The 17,020-nt window shown below is 27.7% G+C and overlaps 1 protein-coding gene across 3 annotated transcripts; it reads right to left on the reverse strand.

Annotated features, from left to right (window-relative positions):
• Window positions 1-448: 448 nt before the first annotated feature.
• On the reverse strand, window positions 449-15,189 carry LOC142331157 (uncharacterized). Of its 3 annotated transcripts, none has more exons than XM_075376866.1 (6): window positions 14,257-15,066; window positions 13,861-14,109; window positions 12,804-12,891; window positions 10,389-10,449; window positions 6,834-6,896; window positions 449-1,043 (listed from the first exon to the last, which is right to left on the reverse strand). In XM_075376866.1, the coding sequence occupies exons 1-2, from the start codon at window positions 15,005-15,007 to the stop codon at window positions 13,889-13,891; spliced, it is 972 nt and encodes a 323-aa protein (XP_075232981.1). In that variant the 5' UTR covers window positions 15,008-15,066; the 3' UTR covers window positions 449-1,043; window positions 6,834-6,896; window positions 10,389-10,449; window positions 12,804-12,891; window positions 13,861-13,888. The 3 variants fall into 3 exon arrangements, 2 of the variants coding, with proteins under 2 accessions (XP_075232981.1, XP_075232980.1); XM_075376865.1 differs by having other exon boundaries at window positions 449-1,534; XR_012757902.1 differs by lacking the exons at window positions 13,861-14,109; window positions 14,257-15,066 and adding an exon at window positions 15,076-15,189 and having other exon boundaries at window positions 449-1,534.
• Between the last annotated feature and the right edge of the window lie 1,831 nt (window positions 15,190-17,020).

Below are 17,020 nucleotides of genomic sequence, written 5' to 3' on the forward strand. Positions count from 1 at the left end.
GGACATTTTCAACATCAGAAAGAATGAAAAAGTACTGGGAGTACCACAGGCATGAACAGTCCCTTTGAAGAGACATAGATAATAGATTGACCTAAGTGATCCTATGCGGTCATAAAAGATGAAAGTAATAATAAAGATACGTACAATAAATTTTGTACAGGTTGTAATTATCATGAATGACTGTATTGTCTTATTTATCACAAGACATACTTTATAAAATTGCTGGTTTATTACTTTGCTTTGCCTACCTGTACCCAACATGGTCATGTCTCTTAAAAAGTTTCAGGATCCTGATGCATTCTTATTTAGATTGTGCAATTTACAAAAGTTTAGAGTACATAAAATTGTAGTTGTACATAACTTACACAATTTTCTTCTTACATAGCCTTTAAAACAACTTTTCTGAAGTATATTTTACAGAAAAACGGATTTTAAAATAAACACAATGTACAAATAACTTTAATTTATTAAACACTATTTATACAATTTTTTTACATATGTTATTTTTTATTCATTAATAATAAAACTAAAGTATGATAAATACAGTAAATAATCATCTGTTAAGTACCAATACTGTTCATTATAGCATTAAAAACTTACTGTAATTGGATAAAATGATAAATAAATAATACATATCTAGCTGAAAAAATTAACAAAAGTAATATTATTCAATCAGAAAGACTGAAATCAGATTTGGAAATTTTATGTTCCAGGATTATGTGAGCTATGTTTGAAAAAGAAACAACTGTAATAAATGAATATAATGGCAGAATTTTGCATGAAAAACTAGGTTGGTTAGTCATGTATTAGTTATTCTAGTCAAGTTAATAAGTCACTAATATTATTACCAAGGAAGATCAAGAACAAAAGACTGCATCAAACTTATAAAATAACACCGTCACTTACAGATTCCACATATAAAATGTGTGGTAAAGAAATCCTAATCTTATATAAGCTGCACGATGGAAAAAAGATGAATTCTATTCCATATTAAACCAAATTCTTTTCCCCACTGAATTCCTCCAATTATTTTTTCATAAAACCTGTGGAATTCAAAAAATTACGGGTAAACAGTACCTTGTATTCATCCATTTTCTTACTAGCGCAATTTCAATGCACCAAAATCGTGTAAAGAAATTATTAGAAAGAATAATGTTAAGTATATTTAACAGAGTTTCGTCTGTCATTTAACAGTATTTAAACAATTTTTCTGAAGATAGTTTTCAATATGGAACATTTAAAAGATTTGCTCTTCCACCTCTTATTATTTTCTAGATATAACTATATGTTTTAACTAATATGGTACTAATAGAGTTCAGTTTCATACTTTCAATTAACATCATGATGAGAAAAGTATTGGGAAGATTAATTTTTTTTTATTAACACAAGAATATTTCCCCAAAGGGTACAATCATAGCCTCTTTACACATATGTGGAATACATGTAGACACTTCACAGCTGCTTTACCATGTAACAATTTCAATGGAAATGCTTCTTTCTCCTAAAATTCTTTTTCCATCCTGTTGAACTAAAGCTAGATACAAATCAAATAGCATTAAAAAGAAAAATAGTTAAATTTAAATAAGATAAAAAATTATATTTTAATAGCTGCAAATATATAATAATAATAATCATCAAAAACTTAGGCAATAAACAAAACTATATTCTTAAATTAAAATCATTTTTTAATATAATTTCTTAATGTAGTGGAACATTGAAAGGCTGAATAACCAAGAAAAGAAATAAAAGTAGTCATAATTCTTTATAATTCATACAGTTTCTTCAAATAAATTGAAATTCAACTATAACAATTTCTTTTGCATCATAATATAAGAACAAAAGAAAATAAGTTATTTCTTTCATTTGTAGACAATTTGATATAATACCTTTCCAGTAAAGAGGAATTTCACTAGCTTCTTTTTTTCATGTACATTAACTGAAATTTATTATAGAATATATCAATATTTTTTTTTATATAAAAAGCAATATAATCTATTTTAACTAAGTATGTTTAAGTAACAAACTTAAAAAAAAAAACAATCTGATATAAAAATTATGAAGAACCTTTACGTAGTAAAACCTTTGATACATAAAGAAGCTTCTACAAAATAGAAACAGGAAAAAGAAAATTAAGAATGTAAAAAGACAAATATTTTAAACAATGAAATATTCAAAAATAACAAAGAAGAATCAAATTATCTTTTCAATAGTGCAGAAAGTATGAAATGAAAAGAATTCAGGAAAATAAAAGTTAGGACAACATGTTTTGTTTTGAACCCATAATGCTTTAATGAAAAAGAGGATAGCGGAGATTGACTGTTATGTCACAACAAGCTTTAGGCCCGGTCTTATAAACGTTGCTGACGGCCAGTAAATAGAAGCGTGCAGTAACAATCATACAAGCATAGAATGTAGTCTGTTCTCAGATAAAAGTGTGTTTCTGTTTTATTCTGTGATTAAATATGAGAAATTGTTAAGCAAATTTGTTGTGAATAGAGGGAACAAGATATCATTATTCACCGATAGAAGTAAAAGCTAGTTTTTTTTTTGTAAAATAGAAAGAACAATTAATTCTTGTATAAATTTCATTATTGATATCATAAATGCAAACTCATTGTCATAATTACTTCTTAATTAACTACTAATTCCCATTAGTTATTGTAAATTCCAAAATTAGAATTATGTTTGAGTTATAACTAACGTAGAGTAACATACTCAAGTGTAAACTGTACATTTGTAAGAATTTTAATGTGTAATCTCTTGATTTCCTTTAATAAATTGATAATATATGACATCAGTATCAGAAGTGGAATTACTCAGTCAGCAACGGTTTTTTTAAAAGTAGAGTCCATCTAAATAATTTTATTTCACATCTGTCCGGTAGATATCATGTTGCTGGCCAGGGTGTTCACGATGCAGGATTCAGAGCAGTCTTCAGAACGTTGAGGATATCTTGAAGGATGGTGTTCTTGATCTTAATGATCCTAAATTTAGTGTGATGATTATTGAAGCAGTTAATTTTGATATTTATACTGTGGGTGTATTTTAAGTCTTATATAATCATATACTATGCAGAAGTAAGCAAGAGAAATCACTTATCATAATAGCAACTCTAAGCTGATTTATGAACTTTGAACTAAATGTTTTTGAAAATTAATCTATCTTCAGATTTTGATTTCCAGCAATTAGAATACTTACTGTCAGAATGACTTAAGGTGATAACACAAATTGATACCTTTTTTTATTTTTCTTCACAATACACGAACTGATAACAAGTGACAATACATTAGCAAGCCAGCCCCTGATGAAAGCTATCAGTAAGTAGCTGTTATAACAATTTTTTTTTGTTGCTTTTATTAAATGTTTATTTTTTCAGTGGTTCTAAGTTGAGTCCTTATAGCAAATGATAGTTTCATTTTTAAATATTCTCTGCGCTGCTAATACATACATTAATGAAACAAAATTAAGAAACTAAAACCTGGTAAAATAATATAATATTTCAGTTGTCATGCCCACAGGAAAGCTTGTCTTTAAACAATATACCATAAACTACTTGATGAAAAAATTGACTTTCATTTTCTTTTTAGCAAGAAAAACGCTTTTAGGAATTAGAATAAGTTACACATAAAAAGTAATCAGTTCTCTGTGGTAGTCCTATTTTAAAATTCTATAAATTTGTTAATGGATTGTATAAAAATCATATGTTAAAGAAGATTCTTGCTGTAATTTTTAAGTACTTTTACTCACACTTTTAAACCAGTCTGATACTGGTTTCAAATGTGTGAAAATTAAAAAAAAAAAAAATTACTATGCCCTCAGTAAAGATATAAAAATAAGCAGCTTTTTATTCTTTAAAAATGTCAAAATTGCAATAAAAAAATGATTTTTCATTTGCGCATGCATGGTGTAATACACATTATCATTTTCTGAACAATATACACCTATAAGAAGATTGAGTAAATACAACTACATTGCAATTTTTCACCTGACACATTCTGGTACGGCAAGAAAAGCTACGGATTTCATATCATACTCCCATGAACAGAGAAATCCAAAAGTCGCGCACATCAAAATTCAAGCGTCTATAAAATAGTAGTAGTTGAAAAAGTTGTATCGGCTACCAAGTCAGACCATGGGGAACAAAAACAAACATAGATGCCATTGTGATGTGTACTGATCACACAATGCTTGCAGTATTGCTTGGTAAACATGTTGCTTTCCCAAGAACGAGTTTTTTGTTGAATATTATTTTTCCAGTCATTCTTAAGCACATGTAGACTAATTCTGTGGGAAATATCTGAATGAGGCAATGCCTAACAATTCGACCATAACAAGATTAATCCCCTGTTTTAGAGAATGCAGATCAGTTGCAGACAAGAGAACCAGGAGACCGGCCATTTTGACTGATGCTAAGAATGTGATTCGCCATTTGCCTTCAAAACACTGAGGAGACTATCTGCGCACTAAGATTTCATGTGGAATTGCTCAGGGAGCAATGAAGCAGTTACACATTTGTGCATAGCATGTTCGCAGCGCTCGGAAATTGAAGGAGCTGAATAAAGAAAAACATGGAAAATTGAGTTCATATATGCATTACTGAATGAGCATATTGAGCATATGTTGTGAAAATAAATAATTCTTTAAATATTTTTACTTAATGTCTTATTTTTCTTTTATATGTCTTATTTTTCTTTTATTACTTTGATGTGCACGACTTTTGGATCTCTCTGTACAAACTACAAGCTAATTTGCCGAATTAGTGATCTTAAAAATGCTTCTTTTCTATTATTAAATTTACAGTATGACTTATAAAGTATAGGGACAATGGAAGCAATTTTAGGCCTCAGATTAATAGTAGAAGGAAGATTAAAGAAAAACAAACCAACATACTTGGAATTTATAGACAAGACATCCGATAACGTAGACTGGAATAAAATGTTTAGCATTTTAAAAAAATTAGGGTTTAAATACAGAGATAGAAGGATTGCTAACATTTACAGGAACCAAACAGCAACAGTAACAACTGAAGAACATAAGAAAGAAGCCGTAATAAAAAAGGTAGTCTGACAAGGATGTTCCCTAACCCCGTTACTTTTTAATCTTTACATAGAACTAGTAGTTAATGTGTTAACAATTTAGATCCAGAGTAACAGTACAAGGTAAAAAGTAAAGATGCTATGATTTGCTGATGATACAGTAATTCTACCTGAGAGTAAAAAGGATTTAGAAGAAACAATGAATGGCATGGATGAAGTCCTAAGTAAGAATTACCGCATGAAAATAAACAAGAATAAAGCGAAAGTAATGAAATGTAGTAGAAATAATGAAGATGGACCAATAAATGTGAAAATAGAAAAGATTATAGAGGTAGAAGAATTTTGTTATTTGGGAAGTAGAATTACTAAGATGGATGAAGCAGGAGTGATTAAAAATGCCGAATAGCACAGGCAAAATGAGCTTTCAGTCAGAAATATAATTTGTTTACATTAAAAATTAATTTAAATGTCGGGTAGAAGGAAAAAATTGTGCAGGCAGGCAATGTTTGGAATATGTAAAACAAATTGTTAGGGATGTAGGATTTAGGGGGGTATACCGAAATGAAACGACTAACACTAGATAGGGAGGGAATCTTGGAGAGCTGCATCAAACCAGTCAAATGACTGAACAAAAAAAAATTTTAAAACATTGATTATGAAAAGCAAAATGTCTGTATTTATGAAGAATAAATTTATGTTTACTTGACAGCCCGGTACTGTATAAACATTTTTCTGAAATATTACAGCAGTGTGGAGGAATGGAAGAGTTTTAAAAACAATTCGAAACGTACATGTGCTTAATGGATGAAACATACAACATAAGTAATGAAAATTTTCTAACCACCATCAATTATTACCATAAAAAGATATTCAACTTATTTGATTTCTCATGCTATACAAGCAAAAAAAAAAAAAAAAACTATCCACAAACCAAGTAACTCTAACGAATGTTATAGTATATATATATATATATATATATATATATATATATATATATATATGTAAACGATTAATAAGGGCTAGAAAATTAGAAATGAAAATATCAAACTGAATTTACAACTGTATGCAATGTAGCATCTCAAGTCATAATTATTTGAAGAAATAAGAGAATTCAAGATAAATAAAAAAAAACATGTTGTGTCAATTATACAACACCATAGTAACAATATGAATATTATATCAAATTAAATAACAAAAGGTCAGGTTTGAAATCAAAACTCCGGATGCAATATATTTTCAAAGAAGAAAAAAAAGTACTAAACATTTAATTAAATTAACCCCTTCCTAAATATTATAATGTATTTTAACGGATTGTTCTTATAAAAACAAATCAATTTTCCTGATCTCTAAAGATAATCTCTCCAAGTTGATTTTCTCTTATTCTATCAGCAAACATCAATTTACTACTGATCACTGACAAACAATGGGTTAGTAAGTTAGTAGTGGGAAATCTGTACATGATAGTTTCCTATTCCATGGTAACCATCAGACTTGTTTCAATCAATCTACCACTGAATAGTACTGATCAGTATTGGTAGACTGATCAGATGGCAAAAATCTGATCTAGTATACTAAGAGACTGATCAGCCTTTCTACAATTTGAATTTATAATACAAGTAATAGAAAAATCACAAAAAAATTTCTGAATGACAAAACAAAACTTTTTATAAGTATAATTCAGAATCAACAAGATAATTTTTACTTGAAAAAAGAAATTACTAAACTAAAATGATTAAAACAGTAAAGGTAACTTAAAAAATAATTACTTACATGTCAACTAAATATGTTTAATCTTACCATTATTACTGTGGTCCTATTCAACAAATTAGTTGCACTCCATACAGCAAAACTTGGAAGGCTCTTGGTTTTTTCATGAAAACCACAAAAAACAGTGATAATAATACATTCAAAAAATATTAAATAAATGTTCAAGTTAACAGTTAGTAATAATATTGTATTTAATAATAGCATGCATTAATTAATAAATTATCCGTGAGACAGATATTTAAAATTAGCAAAGTAAAAATTGTGTCTAAATGTGAAACAAAAACGTAAGTAAATATTAGTTTCAATTGTTATGATTTAATTATTTTAAGAAATAAGAATCTAGAATTTATATAACTAATTAAAGGGTGGCAGCCGACAACGAACTTTAGTTTAGATAAAACACATTTTCGACATATTTTACAATCAACATCGTAAAATTTTGATAGTGGGCTCTTTTAAACGTGTTATAATATATGGAATTGGTTTCAATAAACTTAAATTTTTTATTATTTTTTTTTTATTTTTTTTTAATTTTTTTTTATTTCAGTCGGTTTCAAGGGTAGTGTTATTTAAATGTTATAAGCATAAACTGACAAAATGCAGACTAAGAGTTTATGTTCTTGCCAATTCTAAAAGTGGATATATATATGGAGTCTTGAGCCATACTATGGGAAGGCAACTACAGATAGTTTAGTAAGGCCTGATTTGCTTGCCACATCAAGAATTGTGATGCACTTAGCACATAAGCTAGTGGAAAAAGTTCCAGATTGTGGGTTTTCCTTGTATACCGATCAGTTCTACACAATCATGGAGCAAGCACTTGAATTAAAAAAAATTGAACATCCATTTGACTGGAACCATAACTGAAAATAGTAGTGGCTTACCTGAAGAAGTTAAGAACAAGGCTGTACTAAAACAGCTAAAACTACAAAAACACAATTTTTTTTTACTTTTGTCATATAAATTATGTTCAATGTTTAGTATGGTGAAATGGTACAAACTTATACTCAGTACTTGTTATGGTAACAGCAAAGAACTAACTGAAAAGAGCGCTAAACATGTTATTTATGAAAGTGTTATAAAACCAACTGCTATCTGCCAGTAAAATAAGAATATGGGGATGTGGAATCGTGCTGATCATTACATGTCAAGCTATAACTTTGGATGCAAGTCTATAAAATGGTGGCAAAAATTATTCTTCTGGTTTCTGGTAGTTTCAGTTGTTAATTCATATTTGCTGTTCTCTAATTCAAATTGACTACAAGAAATATAGAAAAAAAAACCTCATTAACCAACTTGTTAGCAATGTAAGAAATCCAGACTGATATAAGAAACAAAGACAACCTTCCTCTAGCGACGCAGAAAACTTAACAACCTTCCTAATTTTATTTATTTACAAGAGAAAAGTACATCCAAAAACTGTGCTGTTAAAGTAAATGAAAAGTGCCAGACAGAAGGAAGGAGAAAAGTTTTACTACAAAACATCTATATGAAATCCTGGTCTTCACCTGATAGACTGCTTTGAAAGGTACCATATCCTCAAAGACTACCACCCTCACTATCTGTAGGTAAAATTTATTGACCTTTTCAGTTACTCAATAACATAAAACAAAAGAAAATAACAACATTATCATCTATTATTTCAATATGTAGTTTGAAAATCATGTTTTAGCCGAATTAAAGAAAAAAATAATGTGATCTGGTAGGATAGCCAAGGCAGCATATTGATAGTTGTAAGGGTTAAGCTATCAATTGGCAAGTTCGTAAGATATATACATATATTATCACTATCTGTTAATCAAACTTGACAATTTGGTAAAACTGGTATTCACAATTCATAAAATAATCAATTTTCAATATTAACTAAAGTATCAATAAAACAAACACATCTACAATGCATTTTTTTTAATCTAATGGTATTTAAAATTACATCTAGAAAAAAATGTAAATTTTAAAACAACTAAAATGTTTATCTTAATGCTAGATCTGATTGATATATTCCTTTGAATGGCAACAGTTTACCTGTAACTGTCAGATCCATTTAGATTGACCACTGTAATCACTTTGTAAAATTTTTTTATACAACTAAATATCCACAAAAAAGTAATACCATCCTTTCTAGTAAATAACATTTCAAACTTCATTTACACATTTTGCTGTAAATTTTTTTATTCTACTAAAATAAGCTCACTAATATCTTATTTACACATTTGCTTGTCAAAAAACACATGTACTGCTGATATCAAACAAAATATTCTTAAGGTACTGTATCTATATATAATCATTAAAGAATTTTTAATCAGTTACAAATAAAAAAAAATCATCTCCCATTATATAATTTTTCTATTTGAAGGATTTCATTTAGTAGAACTAAACTTTAACCTCAACTACAAAAAATTTATTTATTTTTCTTTTTTAATTTTAATTACAAATTACTGGCGAACAAAATATTTAATAATGTACTTCAACAAAATTTCTTAATTCAAATTATAAAAACATGTTTTTAGTTTAGGAAAAATTACATTTTAAAATTGTTAATACAATGTGTACAATGGCAATGTTAACTTAACTTCCACATCGCTTCTGGCATTCTGAATTAAATTAAAATGTAAAGCTTTTACTACATACAGGCAGTATTCCTAAAAACAAACTTGCACTATCATATTTTTATTTAATCTTTATAAAAATTAAATAATTCAAATGAATTGACTATTTGATAGCATTACTATTAATATTAAAAATTTACATTTTTCCTAAAAGAATAAAAATTACTTTTTTAAATTTTTTGTTTATTGTTAATGCGTTAAATTAAAATAGATATTTAATCAAATTACAGTAGGTGAAACTCTTTACTGTTAGTTAAGTAGTGTATGAAGTATCTACTAGGACTAGGCAGGAATAGCAGTTTTATAATTCAGGATTAATTAGTATACGTATACTAAATTAAGGGAATACATTTTACAACATTGAAAAATTGGAATTTTTTTCAGAAAATATTTTTAAAACATCTTTCTTATAATTTTAATGCCTAAATGCAATTTTTAAATAGTTTTTTTGCTATTATTATCATGGGTAAAATTAAACTTAATGGTTAAATGTTATATTTAACAAAAGGTTACTTTTAAAAACCGCAAGAAACTGATTAAACATCAGCAGTTAATCCTGAAGTGCTTCACTAAATCTTAAAATAAATAGTTTACACATAAGAATATAGACATGAGATTTTTTCAATACTGAATACTTAAATTGATAGAGAAATAATCAGATCTCAAGAAGCTGTATCAGTTCATTAAAGAAATCATCACCTTCTTCATAGTATTTTAATATGTTACTTTTGAAAGCAAAGCATGACAATTCCCAGAACAGTTAACCTAAGAAAAATTACCAGAACATTTAATTAATAAAAAATACGTGTAGCATAGAATAAACCCCCTGATTTAATAAAAATATACAGCTGACACAATATAATGAAAAATGCTTCACAGGTTATAAGTGAGTTAATTTTTCAATTACTTTTGTACCTTTTTTATAAAAACATAAAAAATCATAACAAAATTAACTGCAAAAATAACAAATGATACACACCATTTTAATAACTTCTTTGAAGACTTTAATCATTCAGGTCTCTGGAACAATTCAGTTGGTGCTGAAAAGTAAAATAAATTTGTTCAGTAAAACTGATGATACATGACAGAAATATTTTCTCAAGAAATTTTCATTTATTGTCTTTTTTTTAATAAACCACAGTATTAAAAAGCTGTAATGGAATTTAAATGAGATACACATTTCTCAAGAATCCATAAACAAAATTAATCTCCTACCAGAAAATTTAAACAATTTTTTTAACACTGAACCTGTTAAGTACTTTTTAATAAGTTTAAAATTTTATTTTGGATTTTGCAGAGAAAAAAAAATTTATTTTAATTTGGGAAAATTTTAATGCACTGTAGAACAAAATTTTGACAAAACTTACATGATTTTAAGGAAGCCAAACAATTCAAAACAATTTAATAGAAATAATAATTTAATTTTTTATGAATATTAAAAAATAAATTAAATATCAACATTAGAAAATATGTAGAACATATATGGTACAGAAACAACAATATACAATTTAGGGCTGAAATTTTAATCTGGGAATATGTCGTACTGACCAACCTGGTCTAACACTATGAAATCATTTTTCAATGTCAATGCTTTCTCTTGCAGCTAAACAGCTCACCATACTCATTTTCTTTAAACACTCAGTTTATTTCTTTATCATCAAAGAAAAATTATACTTCAATGAAAAACTCAACATGAATGACATAATTCTTTCTTTTTCCTGTTTAGCCTCCTGTAATTACCTTTCAGATAATACTTCAGGGAATGAATAAGGATGCTATGTATGAGTGTAAATGAAGTGTAGTCTTGTACAGTCTCAGTTCGACCATTCCTGAGATGTGTGGTTACTTGAAACCCAACCAAAGATTAATGATATAATTACACTTTATTATCTTTACTTCCTGTCCCTGAATGGAAAGAGATATTGTAATTATTATTGCATAGAAACATGGTGTTGAGTTTTTCCATGAATGCATAATATATGTTTTATATACTTCACAGCCTACAACCAACATTAAATTACACCTTCTAAAATGATAATTTGAATTACAGTATTAACACTAAGAACAGACTTTCAAGTGCAATGGAATTTAACATAATTATTATCATCTTTTAGTTAAAAAAAAAAACATTTTATCTGTATTTTTTAGTAAGCAGTCAACAGAACTAAAAAAAATATTTTTTGTTACATCAGCTAATAATTAAATAACAATAAACATGAGACTGCAATCTACACACACATGCACATTTATTATTAGTACCTATCAAGTTAAGTACCTGTCACTTGTATGTAAATATATATATATATATATATATATATACACATACACACACACACTTTGTAAATATGCAGATTTGAACTTGTGTTAAAAAAGGAAAATCATTAGCTGAAAAATGAAGTAATATAAGACAAGAAAATTAAAATATAATTAAGAAATAAAGAAAATTATGAAATTTATACCAACAATAGAATACAATGAATGCTCTTAAAATAGTAAATTCATGAAAATTTATAATGGAAACAATACTCTTTCTTGCCATAGTCATTATACTCTCTACTGCACTATTAAAAGTACAAACACTTCCTCAGTCACCCAGGTATAACTACTGTACACTAAGTGTTACATTGAAACTGATAATACTTAAAAGGGTAATCCTTTTTATTTCAGACTGGGTCTTTCTCAATATTGCATGGATCAGTAAATTTTGCTACTTCTTGACAATACAATCACTTATCCCAATAAAGAAAAACAGAGCTACATAAAACACATTCATACTCAAAATGGTAAGATCAGCTTTCCAAAATTAGATTTCACTCATAATTCTTACTTTATTCTGAGACTGTACAGTAAATGTTCTTAACAGTTATGAATTGTTACTCAGCATCAGACCATTGCTATAATAATAAATAGTGTATTGGATTCAATCAGAAACAAAATTTCCTAACAGAAAATTAGAAACAGCCGTAATAGTTGATAGATGAATCTACTTTCAGTACAACATAATATTTTAAATGCTAGTCATTCAATTTTCTTCTCAAAAATGAGCACAAAGAAATGTTTACTTATATGAAGTCTTGCAATTGCCCAATGCTATAAAATATAAAGGTTAAAAATTATTTAATTAATAATAAAATAAAAAATTAATAAAATTCAGGAAATTTATCAATTCCGTATTTCATAATGTTAACTTTCTTAAAGCACTATTATTTCATAACAATGGACAACCAAAGACAAAATAGTTATTTATGCATTGATCATAGCAAAAAATGTAATTAAAATTTGTCAATGATGTTATGAAGTAAGGAGTAAAGAATAAAATACCATTGAAAAATTATATGAAAAGTCATTAAACTAAATAATTAATAAAACCACCAGAAATGTGGTAAGGTCACACCTTATAAATTCTTTTAAAATTTCATCAGAAGGTTCAGTGGTGCAAGCCTTCCAATGTTACACACCCATCGTAACCTGTTTCATCAAAGCTGAAAAATATAAAATGAAGCGACAGTAAAATGATAAAACATAACTTTTTTAAAATACTTAAGTAAGCAATAATTAAAAAAAAAAACATAACAAAAAAAAACTATTATATAAAACTACAACCCACAAAAAAAGCTAGGTACATTGTAATAAATTACAATTAACAATATTAATCTTTTGGATAGCATTTACAAATAACATGATTAGATATAATTTGTTATTTTCCCTTTTAACTTGTAATTTTTAAATAAGACTAAAATAAAATCATAACTATGGATATATACAATTTAAGTCTAAGTAAAAACCACAAACATTTAACTTTTTTCAAAATGAAAAACCTTATGGGTTATTCATTAAGCGTTTAAGGTACATTTTAAGCAATTTGATATAAAAAAAATACTAAATCACAGAAAATGTTCAGTCTTTAAATCAATTAAATAAAATATACTTCTTATCGAAAATGTGTCCTTTACCTACCCTAATAAAAATTCCAATCAAACACTTCTTTTTTATCATTCAAAGTTCAAAACTAATTATAGAGTACAATAAAAAAAAAAAAATGTATGTACATATATTTTTTCACAAAAATTAACAATCAAATAAATATTAAATTGAATCTGAAGATATTTTTTATTATAATTTCTTTTAATTCAAACTACTGCATCCGAAATGCTAAATTTATGTTTCACTAACTTTTAAACAAGTTTTTAAATTATTGTAGAAGTAGCCAATTACAAATATTAATGCTTAATAATTTTATATTAAACATGTTTGAATGATCAGGCTAATAATACTTTTCTGTACAAATGTATAAACGTTTTTCCCCCGTTTTAGAATATTTGGTGCAGCAAGCCTAAGCCCAAAAAACTGTAAACTACAACAAAAGAACACAGGATGTAAATTCATATACCCGATACATTTTTACATATTCATAAAAAAAAAAAAAAAACAGAAATATAACAGATACTAACCATTTCACAAAAATTAATGTTTGCCAATTCACTTAACTGATACATAATCATTGTTAACTGAAGCACTATGATTGCAAGATGCACAAAACTCTAATGAAACTTGTTTATTGGCTACGTGAAGACATACACCAAATGCTTGAGATGACTCTGATTCATTAATTGGGGTATCATAATGTAAAATCTTCTCCACATTAAAAGCATTGGAATCAAATGCCGATGATGATAAAGGCCAATCCAGGTCATTTAAATCTGGATAGTTAAAAAAAGAAACATCATTAAACATATTATCTGTAAATAATTCATTTACATGTTCATCATAGTTATAATTGTCAGGTAATTCTGGTGAAGTTAACCCTGCATTATCTGACAAAGAATCAGAAACACATGTTTCCCTACCTTCATCTGTTATATCAGACAATTTTTCATTTGATTGAATCGGTGGTTTGTTGATAACTGATGAAGTCATTTTTAAGCTGTTATCATCGCCGCATACTCGACGCAATAAAATTCCTATCTCTTTACTGTTGGCCAAAACACCTCGTAAATACTGTACTTCATTTCTTAAAGATGATAGTAATTCTTGTTGCTCAATCAGTTTAGTTTTTAATTCACTGTTGTCATCCTTTAAACACTTTACTTCGTTTTCTAAACCGGTAACATACTCTTTCTTTCTTAATCGATTCATACGTGCCATAATTGCATTTTTCGTAGAACACTTTGCTCTACTACAATTTGAAGAATAGGTTGAATAATCTGCACCTGAAGTCATTGCATTTCTTCTTCCTGATCTTATACTCTCCGAGGAAGTTGATCTCTCAGAAACTCTTCTTCTACGTGCCAATTTTTCATTTTCACGTTCACTTTCAGAGGAACAACCGCTTAAATTATCTCTAATTGATGAAGTTTTTGAAAATATTGGAACACAAGAATATGAATGTTCGTCTTCTTCTTTGGGTAAAACTATCTGTTCACACCTGAATTTACCATGGGTTTGCGATCTAATCCTTTTACCATGTCTTCTGCTCTTAATTGATGTATTATTGTGGGCATTTTCGGAATCCGAATAATTAATATCTGAATCAGAAAAATGTATGTCACTTACGTGGGTAACAGCCAAATCGTCCAATCGACGTTTAGCCATTTTCATATATTCAACCTTAAATGGTACACAATTTAAAGTAAACGGTAGTAATTATTAAACACTGAAATGCGTACCTCTTGGTAATAATCTAATATAATTTCTTATAGAGAGTAACACCACAATTAAACAAATAAATCTTAAACGGCATTCACCACCAAAACGCCTAGCCACGAAATTGCGCAACTTACGTAAACAGAACGTTTTCAATCGTTAAATAAAAACAAACTGCGCATGACCTTTCGCTGCCATTGTAATTTCTATGTAAACAGTATTTAAGCTGTAAAGAGGAAAAAGAGGTGTAATAATTATATAAATTAATAAAAATATTTTATATCATAATTAAGATCGAAATATTTTAATACAGTTTGTTGTTTATTTTATTAATAATTAAAAGAAGCCTAATTATTTAGAACACAATATTTTTTTTATAATTCTTAATAGAAAAACAGGTTGATTGACGCATATGATCAAACGACACTAATTTTTACTTCCTTGTACAGAGTAAAGCAAGTATTGTAATCGCGAAAAATTTAGGTTCTCAAATTTCAACTGCAATGTCTACTTTGACCATTCCTGAATCCAATTTGACTTTCGGCGTGACCTCTATACGTACGTATGCTGTACGTGACTGCTGTAAACTCTGGTTGTGCACCTCTCCTTTTAATTGCAATCGACTGGACCGAAACCCAATTATGTAACTGTCCACTTTATTAAAGAATTGGAGGATCGTATCTCACTTTAAAATGAAATAAGCTTAAATGAAGTGCAGCAAAAAATATGAATATGTAATTTTCTAGGCTTGCAAGGAAGTCATGTAGTGTTCACATCAGAGTTTTAGAATGCAACCATTGACTTCAAAATCGGCAGAGTTGTAATGACAGTTCCACCGAATCTCACATTTATCTGAAACAACTGTGTGCAAATAATCGTCAACCCTCCTTATTGCATCTCTGGTACATTTTCCCCTTTCCTTATCCTTGATCCCTTTTTCCAGCAGAAATTTACGAATATATTAATTTACACTGATTGAATTAGGATTAATATTTTGACAAATATTGGTGCAGCGTTAGGTGCATTTAACAAAGTAATAATAATCTGGTTCTTTTCATTACATAAGATAACCGTATCAGCAAATACCTGTTAAAGTGAATGATAGTTTCAAACTCCGGTTGCTATCATTCGTAAAAGTTCTTTCATTACACTATATGTATTACGCGTCAAATTCATCATTTCTAAAATATACTTTCATCAGTGGGGCTGTACCTTTTTTTTATTTGTTATACAATAGTTACATGTAACCTAAATTTAAAAATTTGTTAATTTATTCCCTATGTTGAATTGTCCGCTTGAGATTTCGTGATATAATAAAAAAATACATTTTTTTATGAATTATTTACTTCCTATAATCGAATACTTTTATTTTGATTTTTCCACTAAAAATTTATTATTCATTTTTTGTAAAAAAAAAAATAAAATAGACTTCAGATAATTCAGACCGGTTTCATTTAAATTTTTGCAAAGTTCAAGACGGTTTGTACACTGAAACCTCTTTGGTTGTGGAAGAGCTGTGTACTAACAGCCTTGAATTTGTTTAAAAAGCTTTGGTGATTAAACTGCAGCAGTTAAAAATTTATCTATTATTTATAAAACCGGTATTCTTAGAAATACAAAATGAACAGGTCTAAAGAGGTAATAAATTAATAATATATACTGTTTTGGGGAAATTATTTTAAACTAAAAATTTTAATATGAAAGGTTTTGAAAATTTCTTTTATATCACTTATACAAATCTTTATTGTTTTAACTAATTACTGCATGATTTTGTAAAAATATGGTTTATAATAAATTTGTGATAAGAATATTTTTGATAAATTGAACAGTAATAAGTTTCACCAAAAATAAGCTAATGAAACAAGCCTGCACAGTTTCTTTACTCATATATAGATAAGATTTAAATTAATTTCATATACAATTCTTTTCCATAAGGAAAACTTTTGCAATTAAGTGACTGCCTTTACA

Source organism: Lycorma delicatula, chromosome 10 (genome assembly GCF_047948215.1).
Source record: "Lycorma delicatula isolate Av1 chromosome 10, ASM4794821v1, whole genome shotgun sequence".
Taxonomy (NCBI): Eukaryota; Metazoa; Arthropoda; class Insecta; order Hemiptera; family Fulgoridae; genus Lycorma; species Lycorma delicatula.